This window comes from Mustela lutreola, chromosome 6, assembly GCF_030435805.1.
Source record: "Mustela lutreola isolate mMusLut2 chromosome 6, mMusLut2.pri, whole genome shotgun sequence".
Taxonomy (NCBI): Eukaryota; Metazoa; Chordata; class Mammalia; order Carnivora; family Mustelidae; genus Mustela; species Mustela lutreola.
In genome coordinates this window covers 86,138,530-86,164,600 of record NC_081295.1, presented here as the reverse complement: position 1 = coordinate 86,164,600, position 26,071 = coordinate 86,138,530, and the positions used below count along the sequence as shown (strand labels likewise).

The 26,071-nt window shown below is 39.6% G+C and overlaps 1 protein-coding gene across 1 annotated transcript; it reads left to right on the top strand.

Moving 5' to 3' along the window:
* On the top strand, positions 1-25,094 carry GLO1 (glyoxalase I). Its single transcript, XM_059177845.1, has 6 exons — positions 1-186; positions 16,579-16,661; positions 19,218-19,358; positions 20,102-20,169; positions 21,066-21,155; positions 24,729-25,094. The coding sequence occupies exons 1-6, from the start codon at positions 103-105 to the stop codon at positions 24,815-24,817; spliced, it is 555 nt and encodes a 184-aa protein (XP_059033828.1). The 5' UTR covers positions 1-102; the 3' UTR covers positions 24,818-25,094.
* The last annotated feature ends 977 nt before the right edge of the window (positions 25,095-26,071 follow it).

The following is a 26,071-nucleotide window of genomic DNA, read 5'->3' as shown; positions in this document are numbered from 1 at the left end:
GCGCCTTCCCGGCGTCGCGAGTTAAAGGCAGCACCGGGCGGGGAGGAGTGTGGGTGGCTGTCTTGTTTTAGGGACCGTAGTCGGTGAAACAGCACTGCGGCCATGGCAGAACCGCAGCCTGCATCCAGCGGCCTCACCGACGAGGCTGCCCTCGGTTGCTGCTCTGATCCGGATCCCAGCACCAAGGTGGGCGCAGAACCTACTTCTCCTGAGTATTGGCCCCGGGGCGGGGCGGGGCGGAGCGGAGCGGGGTGTGGGGGGAGGCGTGGGAAGCTCATCCTCCGGCTCAGCTAGGCCCGGCTCCGGCTGGGTTCCAACGCCATCCGGCCGTGGCTGCAGCTCCCGCAGCTTGGGGCGGACCAGAATAGGTCGGGTGAAGAGCTAGGGCTAGGGGTGTCCAGTAGGAGATCGTGAGAGGATTCATTTCCCCCAGAGAGTGCGACCCTGCTTGCATTAACTTGTTTATTTTGGGACGGTAACTAGAAGCCACGGCCAGCCCCGAATCAGATCCCTTGACTCTGGTGTGCGTGTTCCTCGGGTCAGTAGCTATGGCGGGTGAGAGCAGCTTCAGAACTCGCAGTCCAGGTTCGAAGGTCTCTAATCCATGCTGGCCCCTCCCAGCCTATTCTGGCTTCGGGCTTGACTCCTGCAAACTAATCATGGATCCCGCCGAGTTTAACCGCGCCCCAGAGTTCGCCTTTGCTTGTTTTTTATGGTTGCTCACGGCCACACTTCTGTCCTCCCTGTGCTTGGTGGCCCCAGGAGAAGTGACTGTAATCGTGAAGCTTAGATCCAAGGGGAATCTTGGCGATTCCTTCACCGACCCTCTCATCGAAGCAGAGACCCAGTAAGAGGAATGACCTGTTGCATCCCTCCGGCTTGCTTAACATGTGTGCACTGAGTCAGGGTAACTCACTCAGGTGTGCCTCCACGCTGGCAAGATTTGACACAGCAGCCGCTTGGGGGGTTTATTGCAGTGTCCGTGTCAGTAGACGCCTTTGTACTTTTTTTCATTCGATGGGGGAATTTCTGAATTCCTTAAGGATTGAATATGTGTCGATGAGTTTGCCCCCTGCTTGCTCTTTGTCTTCGGGGTGAAGAGTCAGACACCTCTGATTGCTAAAACCTTTGACTGGCACCTGGAACTTAGGAGAAATAGTAGTCACTGCAAAGTTCAGGGGGAAGAAAGAAAGAACGAAATACATTTCCTCCTACACTCATTTCCCTTGTATACCGTCTAATGTATTATTATTATGGAATATAAGTACCTAGTTATTTCACATAATATAAACTGAGCCATTCAGTATAAATTAGTGTCCTAGATAACTGGGATTTTGTGTATGGGGCTATTTAAAAAGATTTCAGAGATACCTTTAGAAAATTTGTTAAATACATTTTCTGCATTCTTAACTTAAACTACACATCATTGAAATTTCTCTTGGCTATATGGAGTAATTACTTCTTGAAATTAACAATTTTTTGTCTTGAAATACCATGTGGGGGACATAAAATTGATATGTAGTAGCAGCTGGTATACCTCGAGTGTGCCAGGTCCTGCATTGTTGTTTGAAGTACATTACTTAATGGAGTCCTAGGACAACCCTATGAAGAAGTTTACAAATAAGGAGACTCCAGCATAGAAACATCGAGTAACTTGTCCAGAGAGGCACCTGCACTCTCAGCTTCCACCTTATTCTGCTTCTGAAGTACTGACTTCAGCAATTTTGGAACTTGACACAAAGTAAAGTAAAAGACCTAAGTGAATTAAATTCAGCCTGATGGGGGGTTTGTGGGGTACTGGGATGAACAAGATAAGGTCCCTTCACCAAAAGGACACCAACTCTAACGTAAGACGGAGCTGGGATTAATGTGCTGTTAAATTATAAAGTACCCTGGGAGTGCAAGAAATTTTGGAAGGTAGCCTCTGTGGTATGTTATATACCTGGGATATTTGATGTTTGAAGACCTACATTCAAATCCCCAGATCTGCCATTGGCTGTAGTGATCTTAGCAGGGCACTGGGGCTGAGTTTGTAAAAGCAATATAAAGAGAGCTGCAAGGAGGATTAAGTGTGTTATTTTTCTCTAAACTATGAAAAGTGATACAGTTCAACTCGGGATCAGGGAGTACATCAGCCAGAAGGTGGGGGTGGGCCTAGGTCTTGAAAGATGAGTAGGGTTCCAGAATCATCTAGGAGACTGAGTTACATGGGAGGGGACATTGTAGGTGGAAGAAAGACCTGAGCAAATACAGTGAGATACAGAAAGATGCAGTGCAGGCGTGTTTTGGAGAGGCGAGTTACATGTTTCTGAAGTTTAGGTTGTCTAAACAGTGGAGCTGTGGTAGAAGAGGCTAGAATGGGAGGTTGGAGCCTCCCTTTCAGTGAGAGAGCTCTGAATGTCACATCTAAGGAAGCTGGATTTAAATAAGTAGTAGGGAATCATTCAGGGTTTGAAAGCATTTTATAGAGTACTTTGGAGGAATCCAGGCCTGGAGGTGATGAGGCAACCTGAAAGGTTCTTCCAGAAGATGAAATAAGTGGTGAGGGCCTGGTTTGGAAAGGAGAGGGTACTGGTGGTAGAACATCAACTTTCCTATTGTCTGCATCTTTGTCATGAAGGACATTCCTTGGCCAAGGACAGGCCAAGGTATGGCCAAGGAATGTACAGTCATACCACTTCCTGGGTAGTCTTATTGGCCAGCTGTCTTCATGAGGCCAAATACTTCTTTTCCCAAGTGGTAATCTCCTAAAAAAAATTTTTTTTATAGTCTTTATCAGTGTCCTTTAATGGAATAATTTGAAGTCTTATCCCATCTGAGTGGTAGGTGATAGGGTCAGGGAAAACTTTGAGTTTTCGTGACACGTAAGCTGAGTTTTACCAAATATAGAGGAAGTATCTAGGTAGAATTGGGTGCAGGGGTAGGTGGAAGAGAGATGGAAAGGAGGAAGGAAGGGGAATGGCCAGATGGATGAATGACTGTTCTAGGCAGAGAGAATCATAGTAAATATAAAAAGTACAAGACCTCAGAGAACTGATGCAGGAATCTACAGATGACACAAGACTGAAGTTGTAAGCAGTGGAAGTTGAGGGGAAGACAATCATCGGGATGCTCAAAGAAAATATGAGCATCCCCCCCCCATTATGCTTGTTTTTCTCACCCTGCAAAGATTTCTATTTGGTAAATATATTTTATAATATATATGTTTTATTAGTATGTTTGTGTATATAATTAAAATAAATACATATTTATAGGAGGTACACTCTCTTTTTTTGAACTGATAAAAGTGTACCAAAAACATTCAAAATGAACAGTTTAGGGAAATGCTAACAAGTGATGAATTTAGAGAAGTATGCTGTAACCACATGTGCTTGCCTTTGGGACTTTCCTTTAAAAGCTGTGAAGTACCACTAAAGGAATGGTTTTTATTTTATTTATTTGAGAGAGAGAAAGAGAGTACGCAGGGTGTCGGGGGAGGAGGGGCCGGGGGACAGGAGAGGGAGAGAATCCCAAGCAGAATAACCCTGAGCATGGAGTCCAATGCAGGGCTCAGTCTCACAACCCTAAGATCTTGACCTGAGCCAAAACCAAGAGTTGGATGCTTAACCTACCCAGGTACCTGGGTACCCCTGAAGTAATGATTTTTGTTTGAAGTAATGATTTTTTTTTAAATTTATTTATTTATTTATTTATTTTAAGATTTTATTTGTTTATTTGACAGAGAGAAATCACAAGTACACTGAGAGGCAGGCAGAGAAAGAGAGAGAAGGAAGCAGGCTCCCTGCTGAGCAGAGAGCCTGATGCGGGACTCGATCCCAGGACCCTGAGATCATGACCTGAGCCGAAGGCAGCGGCTTAACCCACTGAGCCACCCAGGTGCCCGAAGTAATGATTTTTAATCCAGAAATGACACAGTTGGGTTTCACTATAGGAAGATGACTGTGGTACTTTATGGGGAGGTCAGTGGACTGCATCTAGGTCAGCCTGCAAGAAGCAGAGACCAGGGAGACTAGGACAGTCATCCAGGGAGGAAGTAGTAGCTCAAGAGCACTTGAGGAAGATAGTGCTCATTAGAAAGACACCAAGCAAAGAGCCTAAAGGAATTTAAGGAGTCAAGTTGGTAGGACACTTGGCCTGGATTAGAGAGAAGTGGGGAGGGAGAAATCTAGGAAGACTCCAGGTTTCTGACTTGGGCTGAGAAAGGATTCTAGTGACACTATGCTAAGTACTTTCATGCATTATCCTGTATACTTTGCAATTCAACCCTACAAGCTGAGAACTATAATTAGCTCTATTCTAAAGATATGAAAACTAAGGTTCAAGAAAAGTAATGATTTACTTAAGGTAATGGTGGTAGAACCAATATTTGAACCATATTGCTTCTGAACAATTATTTCTCTTACACTCGTGTGTTTTTCCTCCCTTTGCACAAGATTTTCAAAGGCCTTGTGATCCTGAGGGCTTCTAGGATTTTCCTGTTTTTGTTATCTGTTTTAAGAGCAGTCTGGCAGTTATGTTTCCTAATATCACAGGTAATTTTAAAATTTTAAAAAAATTTCTTTTGTGTCTCCTGGCTGTTTCTGCCTCCCTTATCTGTAGGGTGAGTATACTTGAAGTACAGCTTTGGCTGTTGAGTTATAGAGTGGGAAGGAAAGAACCACATGAAACCAATTTAGATAAGATAGAATAAATGTAAAGGGAGTGGCTGAATTATTTTCAGGAACAATTTATCACATTCTGGCATAGGTTGAGTCAGGCAAATAACACTGGAAAGAGGAAGATAGTGAAGAAAAAAGCATATCAAACCATCTTGTACATCAACCATGTGCTCCAGCTGTTGCATAGAAAACAGTTTTGTTCCCCTCAGATATGCTTGTATTTTCAAAAGGGTCTTTCCAAAAAGGCACTTGTGACCTTAAAAAGTCAGGAAAAAACAAAACTTGATCCATTTTTTGTTTTACAGGAGATGGGATACCTAGGGGTGAAGAGTTAAGCCCTGAACCTTTTGATGAGAATTTGACAATTTGGTTAACTCTAGCTGTTTCCCAAGAAACAGAAATGGTGTTTGTTGCTTAGCAATATTGCTTATGATAAAAAAATAACTTGATAGGTACACTGCATCTGGAAAGGGAGAATTATCAATACCCAATAGGAAGTCATAGCTTTGGGCTTGCCTGAATGTAGTGGCTCTTAAAACTGTCCCTTGTGGAGATTCTGGAAGCTGCGCTGGTGGAGTTGCTACTAGAGGTACTGGTTCCTGTGGTCATAGGGTTCTATACCAGGGTGATTGCTTCTCCTACCCAATGCAGATTTACTCCCTGCCCCTAAGCTGAACAGAATCTCCACAAGGGACAGTTTTAAGAGCCACCACATTCAGGGGGACAGCTAGCCCTGCTGTGTTGCAAGCTGTGTTTTTCTGACCAAAACCCTTTTAGCCTGTGGTTGTCCTGTAAGTCTGAATGTTGAGTTAAAGACTCTGCTCAGGGTAATGCAGTGCTTTTGAAAACTCATTGGGAAAGAGAGTGATGGGCTGCAAAGGGAGTTGGCCTCACTGTTACTAAGGCCAAAACACACACTTTAAGCCAAAGAAATCTTACTATTTCTGAAAATAGATAATGCAAATTTGAAACTTTTCTTGTCTGAAGACTGGAGGTGGTGAAGGCAATGGAGATCCTGATCTTGATTTTGAATAAGATGGAATATCGTACAGAGCCCCTTGGCAACAGTTCTGGAGAGATGAATGTCTTCATCATTAGAAAGAGGCATATGGTGACCAAACATACCTCATTGTTGGGGCAATTGTATAAAATCAATCTGGACACTTTTCTGGGAACATGGAGTACACATACTTTACCCTGTTCCTCCTGTTAGGTACAGCTACACACTCTAGGCATTTTATATAACATAAACATAGGAAAACAACGAAAGGTGGAGAGAAGAAGGCAGACTAGCTAGTTGCCTTGAGACCCTAGGAGCAACGTGGTGGCCGGCTTCCCCAAGTTTTATTTTTGCCTCATTTAGCCCAAACTTGGAGCTATAGAAATGTCAGTGGATGCAAACAAAACCAAACCAAACCCCATGAAAATCTGCTTTCCATTCACAGGACCAGGAAATAGGTAGTTCCTGATAAGGCAGAAAACTTTTAGACAATAATGGCTACAACCAAACACCACAGAAAAAACTGCGGCTTCATCCCTGCCTGTGCCAGCAAAGGCTGGGTGGGGAGCCTAGTCTTCACCGAACAGGTTTCAATGAGGTGTCCATTCTCCCCCTGCCAGGGTGGGATTAGAGAAAGTTGAATAGGAGGCCATGACTTTAGTCTCATCAGACAATAATAAGCTTTCGCCACTGGATTTATTAATGGAGAAACAGGGGGAACCTGAAATTCTGCCCCACCCCAGCAATGGAAATACTTTAAGATAATTATAAATGGGAGAGAGTAAAGGGAGGTAAAGAGAGGTAAGGTTTCTGTACTTCTGCCTAGAGAAAGCTACACAAAGAGTACATGAGGAAACACTACAGAAAAGTCAAAACTAAATTATAAAAAATGTCTAATAACTTACAGGAAGGCAAAGAAAAAATTGACAGAAAGCAAAAGTAAATAAAATAACCACTTAAGCCCTAGTATTTCAGTAATTACATAAGGTATAAATACACCAATTAGAGATTAGCAGAGTGGATTTTAAAACATGCCCTAACTTACCTCTGTATGAGATAATTATCTAAATTTATTGTGGTGATCCTCTTACAGCATACATGAGTCAAGTCATTAGGCTCTATACTTTAAACTTACACAGTGCTATATGTCTGTAGTATCTCAATATAACTGAAATAAAAGAAAATGAAAACATGCCTCAAATATATGCTGTCTGCATGAAACTCACTTCAAATATAATAAGAGGCAAGTTAAAAGGATGGAATAAGATTATTATGGAAACACTAATCCAAAGAAAGCAGGAATGACTGTCTTCATACCAAATAAAGTAGACTCCAGAGCAAAGAAAGTTATCATAGTTAGAGAAGTATATTTATATAATGATAAAAGGATCAGTTGATCAAGAAGATGTAGCGGTCCTAAATGCACACAAAAACAGCTGCAAGAAAATAAGAAACAAAAACTGATTTAATGGAAAGAAGAAACAGAAAAAAGTTCCCATTTGTAGTTGAAGATTTCAAAACTCTTCTCTTAACAACTGATAGTACTAGACAGAAAATTAGCAAGAATGTAGACAAACTCTACAACACCATCAGTAAACAAGTGATCAACCTTTAAAGCACACCACCCCAAAGCAACAGAATACACTTTTGTTTTCAAGTGCCCGTTAGAATGTATATCAAGACATATCACGTCATGGGCCCCCAAAACCAACTTCAACACTTTAATATTACTGAAATAAGACAGAGTATATTCTTCGACCACAACAGAATCAAATTAGAAATCAGCAGCAGAAGCATAACAGGAAAAGCTCCCAACACTTGGAAGCTAAATAACATTTTTCTAAATTCGTGGATCAAGAGGAGGTCTCAAGGGAAATTAAAAAAAAAAAATAGATGGAATGAAAACGAGAAAGGAATCTTAGCTAAGACAGTGCTAAGAGGGAAATTTATATTACTAAATGCGTACATTAAGAAAGAGAAGTCTCAGGGCGCCTGGGTGGCTCAGTGGGTTAAGCCACTGCCTTCGGCTCAGGTCATGATCTCAGGGTCCTGGGATCGAGTCCCGCATCGGGCTCTCTGCTCAGCAGGGAGCCTGCTTCCTCCTCTCTCTCTCTCTGCCTGCCTCTCTGCCTACTTGTGATGTCTCTCTGTCAAATAAATAAATAAAACCTTTAAAAAAAAAAAAAAAGAAAAAAGAAAGAGAAGTCTCAAATCAGTAATTGGAGTTCCCTCCTCAAGAACCTGGAAGAAGAGCAAAATAACCCAAAGGAAGCAAAAGGAAGGAAATAATAAAAAGCAGAAATCATTGAAATTAAAAACAGAAAATAGAGAAAATCAGTGAAACAAAGCTGGTTCTTTGAAGAAAAAAAAATAGAATTGATAAACTTGCAGCAACACTGACAAAAGAGAAGACACAAATCACCAGTATTGGGAATGAAATAGGGGATACCACTACAGACCGCAGACATCAGAAAGATAATAAGGGAATTTTAAAAACAACTGTGTCGTGTAAATTTGGCAATTTACATGAAGTGGGCCAATTCCTTGAAAAACACAAACCACTGTAAGTTACCAGTGTGAAATAAATAATGTGAATATCTCTATAACACAAGGGAATTGAATTCGTTATTAAGAATTTTCCAAACAAGATATCTCAAAGCTCAGATGATTTCACTGGAGAATTCTCCCAAACATTAAAGAAAAACAAACATCAATTCTATACAATCCCTTTAAAAATTGAAGAAGAGGAACTCTTCTTGTTTTTTTTTTTTTTAAATGTTTGTACTTTTTCAAATTTTTACTTAAATTCTAGTTAGTTAACATAGTGTAATACTGTTTTCAGGAATTTAATGATTCATCACTTGCATACAATACCCAGTGCTCATCATCACAAGTGCCCTCCTTAATACCAGTCTCCCATTTAGCCCATTTGCCCACACACCTCCTTCCATCAACTCTGTTTTCTACCTGGTTCATTTTATAAAGCTAGTATTACTCTGATACCAAAAACCAGATGAAGACAGTACAAAAAAAGAAAATTACTAATACTCCTTGTGACTGTAGAGGTAAAAATCCTTGATGAAATATTAGTAAATAGGACGCCTGGGTAGCTCAGTGGGTGAAGCCTCTGCTTTTGGCTCAGGTCATGATCCCAGGGTCCTGAGATCGAACCCCACATTGGGCTCTCTGCTCAGTGGGGAGCCTGCTTCCCCTTCTCTCTCTGCCTGCCTCTCTGCCTACTTATGATCTCTCTCTCTCTGTCAAATAAATAAATAAAATCTTCCCCCAAAAAAGAAATATTAGCAAATATAATCTAGCAATAAATTTTTAAAAATTACCATGACCAAGTGGGGTTTATTCCAGTATCCAGTTCAGTATTCAAAAATCGATCAAAGTAATCATTATATTAGAGGCTAAAGAAGAAAAAAATAGATTTGATAAAATTCAACACCATCCATGTTAAAAAAAATTTTTTTTTTTTTTTTCAGAAAAAAATAGGAATGGAGGGGAACTTACTTACTCAACTTGATAAAGATCATCTATGAAAAATACACACTGTACTTAATGGTGGTGCTTTTCCCCTAATTTAGGGGAACATGACAAGGATGTTTGTTCTTACCATACTTATTCAGTCTACTGCTAGAAGTTGTAGCCAGTGCAGTAAGGTAAGAAAAGGAAGTAACAGTCATACAGATTGGAAGGAAGAAATGAAACTGCCCCTATTTGGACATAATTATACATAGGAAATCCTAAGGAATCTATAAAAAACTCTTCCAGGACTAACAAGTGAGTTCATTGACGTCACAGAACAGGAAGAAGATAAACATATAAAAACCAATTTTATTTCTGCATATTAGCAGAAAACACATGACCACCAAGATTAAAAATATAATTACTCAAAAAAATTTCTTAGGTATAGATCCACCCTGTACCAGACTTACATGATGAAAATTACACAGTACTGATAAAGATTAAATAAGTGGAGAAACATACTGTGTTTATCGTTGAAAGACTCAGCATAGTAAAGATGTCAATCCTCTACAGATTGATACACATATTTAACACAAACTTTTTTTTTTGTAGGTAAGATTATTCTAAAACTTCTGTGAAAGGCACATAAGCTAGAATAACTAAATTTTAAAAGAATGAATGGAAGGAATCAGTCTGTCTGATTTTGAGACTTTTCTGTGTAGCTACAGTAATAACTACTTAGTGATATTGGCAGGGAAGACACAAATTAGTGGGACAGAATAGAGAACACAGAAATAGACCCACACTAATACAACCCTACAGATTTCCAGTGAAGGTGTGAACGCAGTTCAGGGAGAAAGGATAGGCTTTTCAGCAAATTGTGCTGGAGCAATTGAACATCTCATAGGTTAAAAAACAAGAAAAAATGAAAATTTACCCAAGTTTCACATTCGTGTTGCGCCTTTACAATTTTGTCAGGATGACAGGGCAGACACATGAGATGTGCACTAGAAACATCCTTGATTTTACTGTTAATTTTTTTCAAAGTAGCTTTGAGCTAATTAAATTTGGACAATGCTCTCCCAAAGCCTGATTATTTATAAGGCAAATGAGCAAATCTTTGTTATCACCTAGTACCCATCCCAGAAAACCCAAAGATAGTTTAGATATAAAAGGCGACTTTCATTGTCCAAATTTAGAGCATGAAAAGAAAAGACAAAATTAAGAGTTGTCTGATGAGACAGGACATGAATGTAAGTCCTACTTTTTTAAACACAAAATATTTTATTTTATTTTATTTTGTTTATTTTAAATAATGTTTTAGAACCATAGCAACAAGCACTTATTTTTAGGGACTTTTTTTTTTTTTTCTTAATTTACTTGACAGACAGAGATCACAAGTAGGCAGAGAGTCAGGCAGAGAGAGAGAGGAAGGAAAGCAGGCTCCCTGCTGAGCAGAGAGCCTGACGGGGCTCGATCCCAGAACCCTGGGATCATGACCTAAGCCAAAAGCAGAGGCTTTAACCCACAGAAATAGACCCACACTAATACACCCTACAGATTTCCAGTGAAGGTGTGAACGCAGTTCAGGGAGAAAGGATAGGCTTTTCAGCAAATTGTGCTGGAGCAATTGAACATCTCATAGGTTAAAAAACAAGAAAAAATGAGCCACCCAGGTGCCCCCATTTTTAGGGACTTTTTGAGGAAGGATCATTTAGGTGTTTACCAAGGTACAGAGCTGACAGAATATGCTGGTGATAAAAAGCAAACTATTAGCATAGAATAACTTGAGCCTTTTATAAAAAGCAAGCTCTGCTTGTTTTTTATATCCTCCAAATAACATTTTTGTAGCAAAGGATTCATAAGCCTGTTTTTCATGAATAATTCCACTAATATTGAATATACATTTAATTTTTTTGCCATGTATAGACTTCTTTTAAGGTTGAAAATGGCATTAGAGTGTATATATATATTTTTAAAGATTCTGTGTATTTGGCACAGAGAGAGAAAGAGTGTGCACGCAAGCGTGCAGAAGCAGGGGGTGCGGCAGAGGGGGAGCTATGGGAGCCTCGATCTCAGGACCCTGGGATCATGACCTGAGCTGAAGGGAGACATTTCACCGACTAAGCCACCCAGGCGCCCCTAGAGTGTGTATTTCATCTACACATTTACTTGGAAATAATTTTATTATATGATTCTTCTCAGATGGCACAATGCTGTATTTTTCCATTTTCTCTCTTTTTTGAAAACTATTTTTTCAGCTTTATTGATATATAATCAATATATAATAATGTATAAGTTTAGGGTGTACAATGTGTTGATTTGATATACATACACTGCAAAACAACTACCACAATAAGGTTAGTTAATGTGATCATCTCACATAGTTACTTTTTTTATGTGTATGTGCTGACAGCTTTTATGATCTGCTCTCCTACAACTCTCAAGTATACATACAATACAGTATTGTTAACTATGTATAGACTTTTTTTTTAAGATGTTATTTATTTGACAGAGAGAGAGCACAAGCAGGGGTAGCAGCAGAGGGAGAGGAACAGACTCCCCACTGAGCAGGGAGCATGATGCGGGACTCGATCCCAGAACCCTGGGATCATCACCTGAGCTGAAGTCAGATGTTTAACCACCTGAGCCATCCAGGAGCCCCATGATGTATAGACTTTTAAAAGTTCATTTTAATATTCATTTATATGTGTGTATTTAGATAGTTTTAGTACATAGCCATGTTAATAGAATTTATGTTTAATAAAATTAGAGACTTAATATTACTTTTAAGATATAATTAATCTGAATATCCTATTAAATAAACCATACAAGTATATATCTTTTTAAACTTAATATACATGTGAATGCTCCCTGCCATTTAATACACCTCTAGAGCAGCATTTTTTTTTAAAGTTTGTATCTGTGCTTTTTTTTTTTTTTAAAGATTTTATTTATTTACTTGACAGAGATCACAAGTAGGCAGAGAGGCAGAGAGAGAGGAGGAAGCAGGCTCCCTGCTGAGCAGAGAGCCGGATGTGGGGCTCGATCCCAGGACCCTGGGATCATGACCTGAGCCGAAAGCAGAGGCTTTAACCCACTGAGCCACCCAGGTGCCCTAGAGCAGCATTTTAAATGTATTCACAATATTCTGTTATGCTGTGTCATTATTTGTCTAATTTCTTGGTTGTTAGAGGCAGTTTAGCCAAGGTTGTTGAAAGCAAGGTCTTTGGAACCAGACTGCTTTTTCTCTGACACTTACTCTCTCAGCAGAGAGAGTGGGCATGGTAATAATACATATTTCATAGGGTTGTTGTGAAGATTATGAGTTGATTTCTGTAAATCACTTAGAACAGTGTCTGGCATGTCCACAATAGCCAAACTATGGAAAGAACCTAGATGTCCATTAACAGATGAATGGATAAAGAAGATGTGGTATATATACACAATGGAATACTATGCAGCCATCAAAAGAAATGAAATCTTGCCATTTGCGACAACATGGATGGAACTAGAGCATATCATGCTTAGCGAAATAAGTCAAGCGGAGAAAGACAACTATCATATGATCTCCCTGATATGAGGAAGTGGTGATGCAACATGGGGGCTTAAGTGGGTAGAAGAAGAATCAATGAAACAAGATGGAATTGGGAGGGAGACAAACTATAAGTGACTCTTAATCTCACAAAACAAACTGAGGGTTGCTGGGGGGAGGGAGGTTGGGAGAAGGGGGTGGGATTATGGACATTGGGGAGGGTATGTGCTTTGGTGAGTGCTGTGAAGTGTGTAAACCTGGTGATTCACAGACCTGTACCCCTGGGGATAAAAATACATGTTTATAAAAAATAAAAAATTTAAAAAAAAAAGAACAGTGTCTGGCACGCAGGTACTATGTTGAGTGTAATGGTTTTTTTCTCTTTTTTTTCGGTAATGTCGGATGCAGCTTGATTGTAAAGAAACATTATAGTGAAAGTTCATTTACTCATTCAACAAATATTTATTGGGAATCTACTCTATGCCAGATTCCGTTTTGAGGTGAATCAGTAAACAAAACAAACGCTCTTATTTTTATGGAGTTTATATTCTAATAGGGAAAGAAAAACAATAAAAGATAAACATAGTAAATAGCATATTGCATGGTGACAAGTACTATGGAAAAAGAAAATGAAAAAAAGGGGTAAGTGGAGAGTTAGAGTAGTCAGTTGAAGGCCTCATTGGGAAGATGACATTTGAGCAGAGTTAAAAAGATTAGAAGTGGCTCTGGGGAGGGGCACCTGGCTGGCTCAGTTGGTAGAGCTTGGAACTCCTGATCTCAGGGTCAGGAGTTCAAGCCTCACATTGGGTGTGGAGCCTACTTATGAATAAAGATTTTTTTTTTTTTTCTAAAGACTTTATTTATTCATTTGACAGAGAGAAATCACAAGTAGGTAGAGAGGCAGGCAGAGAGAGAGAGAGAGGAGGAAGCAGGCTCCCTGCTGAGCAGAGAGCCCGATGCGGGACTCGATCCCAGGACCCTGAGATCATGACCCGAGCCGAAGGCAGCGGCTTAACCACTGAGCCACCCAGGCGCCCATGAATAAAGATTTTTAAAAAACAGAGAAGAGGAGTGGCTCCAGGCAAAGAGCCTTCCAGCAAAGGTCTAGGTGACCTGCTGAAGACAACAGTGAAGTTGAGTGACTGGGCAGGAGAAGGGGTGAGTGAGGCAACCAGGGCCAACCATCGAGGGCCCTCATAGGGACTTTGGCTTTAACTGAGTGAAATGGGGAGCCTTCTCAGAGTTTTTGAGTGGAAGAGTGAACTGGATTAACTTTTAAAACTTCCTCAAGGGACGCCTGGGTGGCTCAGTTGGTTAAGCAGCTGCCTTCAGCTCAGGTCATGATCCCAGCGTCCTCGGATCGAGTCCCACATCGGCCTCCTTGCTCCGCAGGGAGCCTGCTTCTCCCTCTGACTCTGCCTGCCTCTCTGCCTGTGCTCGCTCTTGCTCTCTCTCTCTCTCTCTCTGACAAAAAAATAAATAAAATCTTTAAAAAAAAAAAAAAGACTTCCTCAAGAATAGGTTTTAGGGGACAAGGTGAGAGAGAAAAGTACCAGCAAGTCTGGGTGGGAGGAGGGGTTGATGGGATCAGGGTGCTAACGGAGAGTGAGAAGTGTAGAATCAAAGAATTTAGGGAAATTAGCTTTATGTCCAATTTTAGTATGTGCTGCCTAAGCGAGCATTAGCTTTATGTCCATGAAAGGACAGTTTTGCTGATAGAATTGACAACTAATAGCTTAATGGTATGTGAGGGGACAAAAAACTCATTAAAAGAGTAAAATAAAGACAGGAGTTCCAGGGACCATCTCAATATAGGAAAAGTAGCGGTAAATGTACCAGGAGCTCCTATATTACATTGTAAGACAACAATTCATGTTTATAGAAATGTCCCTGAATCATGAAAATAAGGAAGTTCCACACATTTTTAAAGCAAATAACTAGATAGGTTTTGTGTATGCAATAGTAACTAATATTTTTCGGGTAGTTTTAGCCACTTGTGTATAGATCCCACTTACCAAAGTTCAAACGGTGCCTTGTTTTAATCTGCACTAACCAAGAATATGAAGTTGAATTGTATTTGCTGTATTTTGATCTCCCTTCATTGCAGTTACAGCATGACTTAGGGGGTGCTTTTGTGATTTTGTTCAGTGGGGAAAACCAAGACCTCATTGTGACCTGGATGTCAAGAGCTGCTTTTCCTTTTTTTAGTTCTTGCTGAAACTAAGACTTTCAGGAGTACAAATATTTATTGGGAATCTACTCTATGCCAGATTGCCTTATATGTAATAATAAGCTGTGAATGAAGAATGAAATTATTATATTCATTGAGATCTGCTTATTAAGATAAAGTAGTATTTAGGCTAGTTTTGTTTTAATTGAGAATTTTAATGCTTAAAATAAGAGTACATTTTGGTTACTTAAAAATTTAACAAAATAGAGGGGTGCCTAGGTGGCTCAGAGGGTTAAGCCTCTGCCTTTGGCTCGAGTCAAGGTCTCAGGGTCCTGGGATCGAGTCCCACATAGGGCTCTCTGCTCAGCAGGGAGCCTGCTTCCTCCTCTCTCTCTGCCTGCCTCTCTGCCTACTTGTGATCTTTCTCTCTGTGTCAAATAAATAGATAAAATCTTTAAAAAATAATTTAACAAGATAGAAAAATACTTTCTAATGATGCTGAATGAATAAAATACATTTGTGTTTATATGATGTGAGTTCCACGGGAGAGATGTCTATATGTCTGCAAAGGGAGAGTTCAGAATTTTGGGGCCTGTTTGTCAAGCTGTGGGTATAAGAGGAAAAAATCTGTTAGGAAGCACAAATGTAGTGAACGGACTCATAGTTTGGAAGGCATCTATGGTAGAAAGAGACCTGAACTTAGTAGACAATTTGATCACCTCAGGTGTATTTCTCATCTGTAAAATGGGGATATTAATACTTATAAATAGTAATGCTGCATAGTTTCCAAATGATGGAAAGTATTATTAATGCCATTAATAATCTTAATTCCATGAATTAAAATACCTTCTTCTCATGATGTCAAGCCTTTTGTTTCCTGATTTGTAAATTGGACAGTTTCACAGTGGAGTTAGAGACAGTAACTTTTTTTTATTTAAGATTTTATTTATTTGACAGAGTGAGACAACGAGAGAGGGAAAACAAACAGGGGAGTGGGAGAGGAGAAGCAGGTTTCTTGCCGAGCAGGGAGCCTGATGCGGGGCTGGATCCCAGAACTCTGAGATCATGACCTGAGCTGAAGGCAGACACTTAACAACTGAGCCACCCCGGTGTCCCGAGACAGTAACTTTTTAAGCTTTCAGTTATTTTAGTAATCTAGGATCTTGTGAGTAACTTTTTGCTATGGTTACCAATAGTTTTGGAAAGGCATTTTATGCATTCATTTAGCACATTTTACAGTAATTAAATTCTTTATTTGTAACATCAGTATCTCATTTTGGGTTGTCCAAAAGCAGACTGGACTATTTGATTGTAAGTAGTTTATTTGGCAGGCAGTCAGAGAATGCAATAAAAAGTATGTGGAAGTGTGTTACCCTTGAGGGCGACTGGGCTGTCATCCTGCAGGGATGTCTCTGCATGACTGTAGAATTGTCCCACTAAGGGCCAGGGGAGCCAGGTTTTTTATCCACTGTCGGTTATTTGGAGGGTGTGAACCACCTCCCTGGCCCTTTGGGCCTGCCCCACACAGGGGCCTACTCTCGTGACCAGAAGCATCCTTGGGCAGAGAGCTGTAGGCAGTGTAAGTGGTAGGTGTGGGGACCAGGCAAGGCTGAGGGGACAAAGTTGTTTTCTTCTGAAACATTGTGTTACAGAGGCAGACTGTATCCTCCAGTGGAAAGCTTGATTAACGTTGGTGACAAGTGCCAGATATCACACCTGTTTGATACGTGCTCTTTTTCCTTAGGATTTTCTGTTGCAGCAGACCATGCTACGAATTAAGGATCCTAAGAAGTCATTGGATTTTTATACTAGAATTCTTGGAATGACGTAAGTAAACTATTTACTGGTGCCTGTAATGTTTAAATGCATAACTTTGCAAATACTGGAATTGTTTCCAGATCCATTTAAAAAATGGCTTACGCTTTTCTTCAGAAATCACAGAAGTCCTTTTGGCCAGGTGTCTGGACTGGGCTCACTGGCCGAGTACTTGGGTGTTCTCACCCTCCTTTCTCTCTGAGAGTTGTTTGATCCTTAATGTGTTCAGATCCTTTTAATGTTACAGCCTCTTATTTACTTTGGAAAAGATAGAGTTATAAAAATGCATTACTTATAAAATGAATGAGTTAGCTTAAAATTGGTCACCTGTCTCATTTTTATGGGATGTATTCTCTTTTCCTGAATAGGTAGTATCCACTGATCTTGTGGTTCTCAAAGCATATTTGTTTATTTTTCTTGATTTGTTTCCCTGAATAACATGAGGGGTTTTTCTTTGTTTCTGACAATATAGATACATAAAGAATGAAATGATTTTGAATTGACTGCCTGGATAGCCTCCGTTGACATTGAGAGAAAAATTCAAATAATACAGTATATGTTTGTTTAGAAAATCTGACCGGTTCAGAAAAATACAAAATAAAAAGCAGTCGCCTCCCTTTCCCAGTCCTTGTCCTCAACAATAACTGCTGTTAGCAGTTTGTTATAGTTCTTTCCAGAAAAAGTAGTTCAGCAAATGTTTACAGCATATGTAAAAGAGTAAAACAAATACATTGAACACTCAGCATTTGCCAGACATTTTACATGTTTTTCATTCAGTCTACACAGTAGCTCACAAAACTGTTTATATTCCCCATTTTACAGATGAAGGAAGAAGCCAGAGTTTAAAGACATTAAGTTACTGGCCCCAAATGCCACAATGGGCACACATGGCGGAGGGGGAATTCAAATATAGATCTGATTGACTTCAGTGTTGACCTTGTTTTTCAAGAGCCCCCAAATGGGGTGCAACTTGACATTATACTGTAAGATATGCTTGCTGAGAAAAGTGGGTTACAACAGGTTCATTTGCTCCAGTTCCCACCTGATTGGTGTGCAAGGCTTGTGCAGTCTGCTTTAGTAGGTGCAGAGATAGTTTTCATGACCTTATTATAAACATGTTCGAGTAAATCTTACTTGTGGGAAGTCAGCGCTGGGTCTCAGTGGGCCAAGGTGTATTACATAGCAGTGATAATTAAAAGAGCTTAGAAACCTTCCATTTGCTAGGTACGCTTCAACCATTCTCTCTTATTGATTATAAATAAAGTTATCTCTGAGCATTTAGTTCTCAATAATCTAAATGAAATTGTATTGTGTCCATCCTCATTCTACTCTACTCCTTGCAGAATAATGGTATACTTTTTAAATTTATTTATAGGCCATGACTCGAACTATCTTTTTGGCAAGGGGAGGGGCTGAGGGTGAAGAAGAGAGAGGGACAGTCTTAAGCAGGCTCCATGCCCAGTGTGGAGCCCAATGCAGGGTTCCATCTTCTGATCCTGAGATCATGACCTGAGTTGAAATCAAGAGTCAAAAACGCTTAACTGACTGAGCTACCCAGGCACCTCTTCAACCATCTTTTTTTTTATATATATAAGAATTTATTTATTTATTTGACAGACAGAGATCACAAGTAGGCAGAGAGGCAGGCTGAGAGAGGAGAAAGCAGGCTCCCTACCGAGCAGTGAGCCCAGAGCAGGACTCCATCACAGAACTGGGAGATCATGACCTGAGCCGAAGGCAGAGGCTTAACTCACTGAGCCACCCAGGCACCCTTCACCCATCTTTTTGAAAACTTCAGGATGGTAGTTCATTCACTCTTTGTCTCTTCTCAGTCTCTTCCTTTCCACTGGCCCTTTTCCCTCAATCGACGAACAAGCTGAAATCTTTGTTCTAGCATAATTCTTTCCTTCTGCTCTTTCCCATCATCACCCATCATCTGTATAGGTCAACTGTGCTTTCTTACTTCCCCTTGTCTCCCATCAGGGCCATCTGGCTTCTTCTGCCCCTCTCCTGAAACTGCCCTCAGGACCTCTCCATGTTTAGTCACCTGTTTACAGTCTCAATATTGTATGACCTTTCTGCAGTATTTCCTATGTTTAACCACTATATCGTTGACATTCACGTCTTTTGTGACATTCATCTGTCCTTCCTTCTCTCTTACCACCTATCCTCAGTTCCTTTTCCTAGGAGTTTTGGCATAGTAAGATATTTGACTTAACTGAATGTCATATATCTGAAAGAACAATAAGGAAATGCATCATATTTTTTTATCAAAAATGGACAAAATTTTCTTTGAAGATACCTTTGCCACATAAACAAGTACCGTAATTCCAGCTAAATTTCATTATGTTTGAAGAATTATAAAAGTTTGTTTTGTGAAAACTTTTTTATTTCACTGATATTTACAAATGAATTTTTAAAATGAGATATTTTCATTGATTTCCCACTGCTCTTCCTATTAAATGGGTTCATATTATTCTTAGTAAAACTTGAATATTGTCATGTTGATTTTAATATGAGTCAGCCTTTCCTGTTGTTAATTGATTTTGGCTTGTTGTTTAATTTCAGGCTACTCCAAAAATTAGATTTTCCCACTATGAAATTCTCACTCTATTTCTTGGCTTATGAGGAAAAGAATGACATCCCAAAAGATAAAGATGAAAAAATAGCATGGGTATTCTCCAGGAAAGCTACACTTGAACTGACACAGTGAGTATCAATTTTTATCTTTCTGTATAGTTTGCATTTTTATAAACCTTCTTTCCTTACTTACAAGCTTAATTAAACCAGGTCCGCCTAATCACTTTGCATTTGTAACAGCTTGAGTCTTTAAGGTCTTCGTAATTCCGGCATTTTAGGAATGTTGTTTTATTCTTTATGTTGTTTCTGTGTCCTTTGGAATAACTAATGAAAGAGCATTTATTTCAGGATTTTTTATTTAGTGTGCCACTGATTCAAAACAGCTCTGGAATCAGACAGACCTAGACATGAGTGTTGGCTCTGATGAGACAGCTCTGTGACCCTGAACACGTTGTCTCCTCCTTTGGTGGCAGTCTCATTCATGAAATGGAGACTCAACTCTTAGCCCATGGAGCTGTTTGGAAGATATTTTAATGAGATCAAAGAAATAAATAGATCAAATAGATACAATAGATCTATTTGATCAAATAGATGAAATCAAATAAATAGCCTCTATAAAGTATAATAAATGACAGTTGCTACTGTTATCGTTATTGTTATCCAGATGCCTGGTTTTATTGTCTCCTTAGTCTAATTAAAATCATATTTTCCCATTTGCCTTTTCTATAGTTGAAACCTAAATATTTACAGTAGCAAAGATGAAACCAAGCATATGAAGTTGCATACATACATGCTAAGATTTCAAAGAGATTATTGCAGCAGAATATCTGTTCTACAGGTCACTTGTAATTCTGTTTTCCTTCCTTTTGTAGCAATTGGGGCACAGAAGATGATGAGACCCAGAGTTACCACAGTGGCAACTCAGACCCTCGAGGATTCGGTACGTTGGCCTGTTCCTGTGCTGTATACATGGATTTGTGTGATTTGTGCGTTGGGCACTTAATAAGAATAATCAGCTTCTTCGTGTGGTATTGTCTTTCTGTGACTGACTTGTTTCGCATGGCATTATGCTTATAGATCTTTGTCCATGTTGTTGCAAATGGCAGAATTTCACTTTTCCATTGTATGTATATGTATTAATATTGATGGACAGTTGGGTTATTTCCAAAATTTGGCTGTTGTAAGTAATTTTGCAGTAAACATAAGGGTACATATGTGTTTTTGGAAAAAAGAATAATCAACTTCTTAGGAGTATGGCTGTTTTATTTTTCCATAAGAATTTTATTTAGGAGTTAATTTCATAGTCTCCATCTAAACCCTACATTTACTCTCACAATGATTTCACTTCTCAGTCTCAGGAGTATATTTCCAGTAGACTTTTTAATTTAAAAAACTAAAACCAAGGTTGCTAATAATCCCCCTTTCTGTTAGCATACACTTCTGCCCTGATCTAGAATCTCTCAGTCAAGATAACAGGATTGAAGACTTAAATTGGCTGCTATATAGTCAGTGGCCCCAGCAAACCTATTAAATATGAGTAAATGACTACTCTTTCTCCATAGTTATTCTTAACAGATTGAACTATACATGAGCCCAGTATTGGGCTTACTTGAGATAATGTATAAGTCCGAGCTACTAATTAGCTTATTATACGCAGCCAGTTAGACTTAGAGTCTTGTTTTTTAATACAAGTTTTGAACTTTATTTGGTTCAGTCAGTTTTCAGGTGCCTTATGTTTTGAAACAAACTCGTTTTGGAGGCTAGTTGTGGCCCTTGGATACCCTGCAGTAATTATTTCTTTCTTCTGTCCACCTTGTTTGGGGGTGGCCACCAAAGGTCACATTGGAATTGCTGTTCCTGACGTACATGGTGCGTGTAAAAGATTTGAAGAACTGGGAGTCAAATTTGTGAAGAGACCTGACGATGGTAAGTCTGCTGCTTGCTTTCTCCCGGCCTCTCCTCAATTAACTAATGTACATGAAGTAACCACAGAGAGTACTGTTGTAGTAGATCCTTCTGCTTGCAAGTAACTTTGAGGAAGTCTGCTTCAGCCAGCTTAAGGAAAATAATAGAATTCTTGGAAAAATACCTGGGTATCTTAGGGAACTAAAGCAGCAAGTAGGGTGGCTTCACAGGGGACTAGATGCAGTCTGGAGAGCTGACAGAAACCTGGGCTCTCTCCCCACCCTTTGACCTTACCATATTCTCACTGGCCACTGATTCTCACTATTTCAGAGTGTACCTAGCCACCCCAAAATAAGTTCCTTAAGGCTAATGTTAATCTGATTTTAATATAAATACACCACATCTCCTTAGTAAATGGCTGGTCTTTCATTTTTATTCTTCTATAACCATTGTATGTCCTTATGTTTAGGTATCTATTTAGAAATAGTAGTGTACGTATCTAGATTTTGTTGGATTTATATATATTGTAACTATTCTTCTTAGATCTGTTTCTGCCAGCATATTAATTCAATTTTTATTTGAAACATTTCACATTTCATTTTAATCCTTTTTTTTTTCAATTAAGAGATTTGATATCCAGGGGCACCTGGGTTGCTCAGTCATTAAGCTTCTGCCTCCGGCTCGGGACGTGATCCCAGGGTGCGGGGATTGAGCCCCGCATCAGGCTCCCTGCTCAGCGGAATGCCTGCTTCTCCCTCTCCCATTCCCCCTGCTGGTATTTCCTCTCTTGCTGTGTCTCTCTCTGTCAAATAAATAGATAAAATCTAAAAAAAAAAAAAAAAAGAGAGATTTGATATCCAGATACCTTCCCAGACCAGGATATTACTGATTTATTTTTCCTTTTTCTTTGGCCTTGGCTTTTATTTATTTATTTTGCATTTTTAAGTTATCTTTGCACCCAGCCTGGGGCTCAGTCTTAAAATCCTGAGATCAAGAGTTGCATGCTCTACCAGCTGAGCCAGCCAGGTACCCCCTGGCCTTGGCTTTTTTTTTTTTTTTTTTTCTTTAATATATATATCAAAGTCCTTTTCTCTGTGTAGCTCTTGCAGCATCTTTTGGGTTTTTCTGTCCCTTTATTAAGTATCTCAACCAAAACTGTTTTCAGAGGGTTTTTTGTGAGGCAAAACTTTTGAAGCTTTGTAAGCCTCAGACCCATATCTTTGTATCTGAATGACAGTTTTATTGAACATAAAATCTTAGGTTTATTTTCTTTTGATCTTGAAAATATAACTCCATGGTCTTATTTTTCTATCCAGTGTTGCTATTGAAAAATTGGCTGATTCAGGTTGTCTTCTGTTTCGCTCTGGTTGCTTTTGTTATATTTGTTATTTCTTTTTTCTTATTCTAGGAGATTTCCTCACACTAGCATACCAGTTAGCTAATCTTTCCTCTTTTTCCTATCCGTTCTGAGAGTCATCTTTTATGTTCTCATCTATTGTATTCTGAATTGCAGCTATAATGATTTTGATCCCTAGTTTTTGCTCAGTTCCTTAAACATTTTCTTGTTCTTGTTTCATATTGGTAATAGCTCATACCATTCATCACTTTTACATGTTTTAATAGCTCTTGGGCCGTTGGTTTAATATTTGTTCTTCTATTTGAATCTGTCATCCACTGTTTGTTTTATGGTTATGTTCCTCAAATTCTTGTCACTTTGATACCTGAGGAGTTCTTGTCATTGCAACTATTATTATTCTGGTGCATCAGGCAGTGTGAATGGGGAGAAGCTAGACCCCAGTCTTTAACAGCCCCCATGCTCTCAGGAAGATGGGCCCCGCAGAGATCCCTAGGCACCTGACAAGAGTTAAACACCTTGCATTCTGCACAACAGCTCTTCAGTCACAGCTTCTTCCCCTCTGTCCCTCAGAGAGGAGGCAGGAGACCCTTCTTCTGAGGTGGTTATTCCCTAACTGTGATTGTGTAGAAAGTGAAGGCTGGGGAGATCAGTTGGTTTTCACCTATTTCTGTCAGTTTCTCAAGGGCATAAGACTTCCGTACTACCCTTATTTACTCCTGAGGGCATCTGAACCTGTCGTTTGAACCTCCCCTAATGTGGGGGCAGGAGCTGATGCCTAAGACACTAGGAGGAGGAACAAGAGCCAAACTAATAAAACCCCTTCTGTTTATTCTCCCACAGCCATAATGGACTGCTTTCTGGTCCAGGCCAAAACTATCCATTTCCAAATGGACCAGGTTAAAACTGTTACCCCAACCCACTTCTTCCTCTCCCCAGTCACCACCCTAGTTCTCACTTTTTTTTCCTCCCATTTTCCAGATATGTTCCTCTGGGGTTGATCTTGGGAAAAAGAGCCAGAGAGAGATAGGGGTCAGACTCTTTTAGCATCTTGGTCCCAAAATAGTTGCTGAGGTCACATTTTTCCATTTAAGCAAACAACTCTACTATTAGGCCAACTAGCCTCTCAATCCCAGTTATGAATTCCTAGGAGAAAGACTGACAGAGCTGAGGGACCTAGAATAGTGTTTAAAGAAGTCATTATGACCCAAGCCTCTGGGTCTTTCTGCTGTGTGGGTATGCCATGTTACCTGCTCAAACACCTGTTTTCTTTTCCTCTTTAAAGTAAAACAATCTTGGGGTGCTGGGTGGCTCATTCAGTTAAGCTTCTGACTCTTGGTTTGGGCTTAGGTCATGATCTCAGAGTCCCAGGATTGAGCCCTACATTGGGCTCTGTGCTCAGCATGGAGTCTGCTTAAGATCTCCCTCTCCCACTGCCCCTCCCCTGCTTACACACTCTCTCTCAAATAAAAAAAATCTTTTATTTTATTTAATTTACATATTTGACAGAGAGAGAGCACAAGCAGGCAGAGTAGCAGGCAGAGGGAGAGGCAGAAGCAGGCTTCCTGCTGAGTAAGGACCCTGACACAAGGCTTGATCCCAGCACCCTGGGATCATGACCTGAGTCAAAGGCAGTTGCTTAACCAACTGAGCCACCCAAGTGCCCCTCAAATAATAAATAAAATCTTAATAAAATAAGACAATCTCTGTAACTACTCAACGGGTAGCATGAGCTGTATCATGAAGGTGAAATAAAAATAAGGTGCCTAAAACTGCAGCCAGTTACAGATTTTATTTCAGGAGAGTTGGTTCCCAGCTGTGTGTGGAAGGTAACTATGTTAGTCATTCTGAAACGCATGCATTTGGGCAACACTGACAATAGAATTGTTTAAAATTAAAACTATAAGCAAAATAATGTACTTTTTAAAATGCAAATTAAAATTTGGATTAATAAAAAATGTTCTTGGGGCGCCTGGGTGGCTCAGTGGGTTAGGCCGCTGCCTTCGGCTCAGGTCATGATCTCAGGGTCCTGGGATCGAGTCCCGCATCGGGCTCTCTGCTCAGCGGGGAGCCTGCTTCCCTCTCTCTCTCTCTGCCTGCCTCTCCGACTACTTGTGATTTCTCTCTGTCAAATAAATAAATAAAATCTTTAAAAAAAAATAAAAATAAAAATAAAAAATGTTCTTAATTTTAAATTTTTTAAAAGTCTCTTTTATAATTAAATTCATTTCATCTTACAGGTAAAATGAAAGGCCTGGCATTTATTCAAGATCCCGATGGCTACTGGATTGAAATTTTGAATCCTAACAAAATGACAACTATCATTTAGTTCTGTGAGAATACTGCTTTGTGATTTTAGTGAAGACCTTGTGGGAGGTAAAAAAGGAAATGGTGTAATTCAAGATAGACAACAGAAACATCTAGGACTAAAGAATCATTGTCCCAATTCAGATTATTCTGAAGTCCATTCCCCTTTTCTATTTCAGCCTATGTTTTTCACCTAATAATTCAGTCACTGTGGTTTTAAAGTAGTGCTTTGTCTTATGTCCTTGAATGTAGTTAAATAACTTTACTTTTTTATGTAATAATTAGAACAGTTCCTTTCAGAGGCTGCATTTGCCTTTTTTCTCCTATATGTGATTTCTCAACAAGTCTGCCTTTGAATCATCATTCTCAAAAAAAAAAAAAAAATTAACAAGTTTTTGTTGTGGTTACCTTCTGGGGTTTCAATTCCTCAGAAATACCTTTTCACAACGAAAAGTAAAGAACACTGAACAAAAATGAAACTTCATGTATACTTCAAATAGTATAAAGTGTTTATTTCACAAAAGAGAAGGTAGTCTTGGGAGCAAGTCAGAATCAGACTGACAAGGATGTTGATAGAAAAGCTAATTTCTTCTTACTTACAAAGTACTTTCTAAGCTCAAGGACTAACCTCTTTATTTGGGGATGGGGCGGTAGATGGGAAGAATATTTACTGGTGTGCAGAGACTGGGCTAGGCTGTTACTGTATCTCATTTAATCCTCCCAGCTCTCCTCTATCCTGTGAGAAAGAAGGCAGGCTAGACATGGAAAATAACTTTAATGAATTAAGGCAGTATTATAAATAGGCTCAAGTACTTGAGACCTGATTCTCATTTTTAGTATTAAGATTGTACTTCAAAAATTAGTACCTCACAAGACCTCCTCCACTCACCTCTGCTGTGAAAACTGTCAGTGAGTTTGAATGTTGTCCTCTCAGCACTGGGGCCCGAGCACCAGGATGAGGGAAGGAGCGGCGGAGGAAGTCTGTAGTACATGGCGGTTCTGGGGACACCTGCTTATCCCTGGGCAAGCCATGCCTGTGTTACTTCATTACTCAAAGAGCCCCTACCCCAAGGTCTTTCTGTTGCCAGTAATCATTTAGGATAAATGATGTTCAGCAAAAACATTACTTAGTTATCAGGAATCAGCTCAGTGGTCTTTCTTGCCATGATTGATATTTGATGGGTTTTAAAAAATCAAACTGATTTTGACAATCTCATGGCCCAGAGAAACAAAAACATCTGGTTGGTGGTTTACCTAACATTTAGATTTTCTGTAG

What these genes read in the sequence shown, in the direction of transcription:
- GLO1 (XM_059177845.1), top strand. Translation starts at nt 103, where the DNA reads ATGGCAGAACCGCAGCCTGCATCCAGCGGCCTCACCGACGAGGCTGCC. An exon ending in GCTACACTTGAACTGACACA is followed by an intron (nt 19,359 to 20,101) that starts GTGAGTATCAAT and finishes TTCCTTTTGTAG; the next exon opens with CAATTGGGGCACAGAAGATG. An exon ending in TGTGAAGAGACCTGACGATG is followed by an intron (nt 21,156 to 24,728) that starts GTAAGTCTGCTG and finishes TTCATCTTACAG; the next exon opens with GTAAAATGAAAGGCCTGGCA.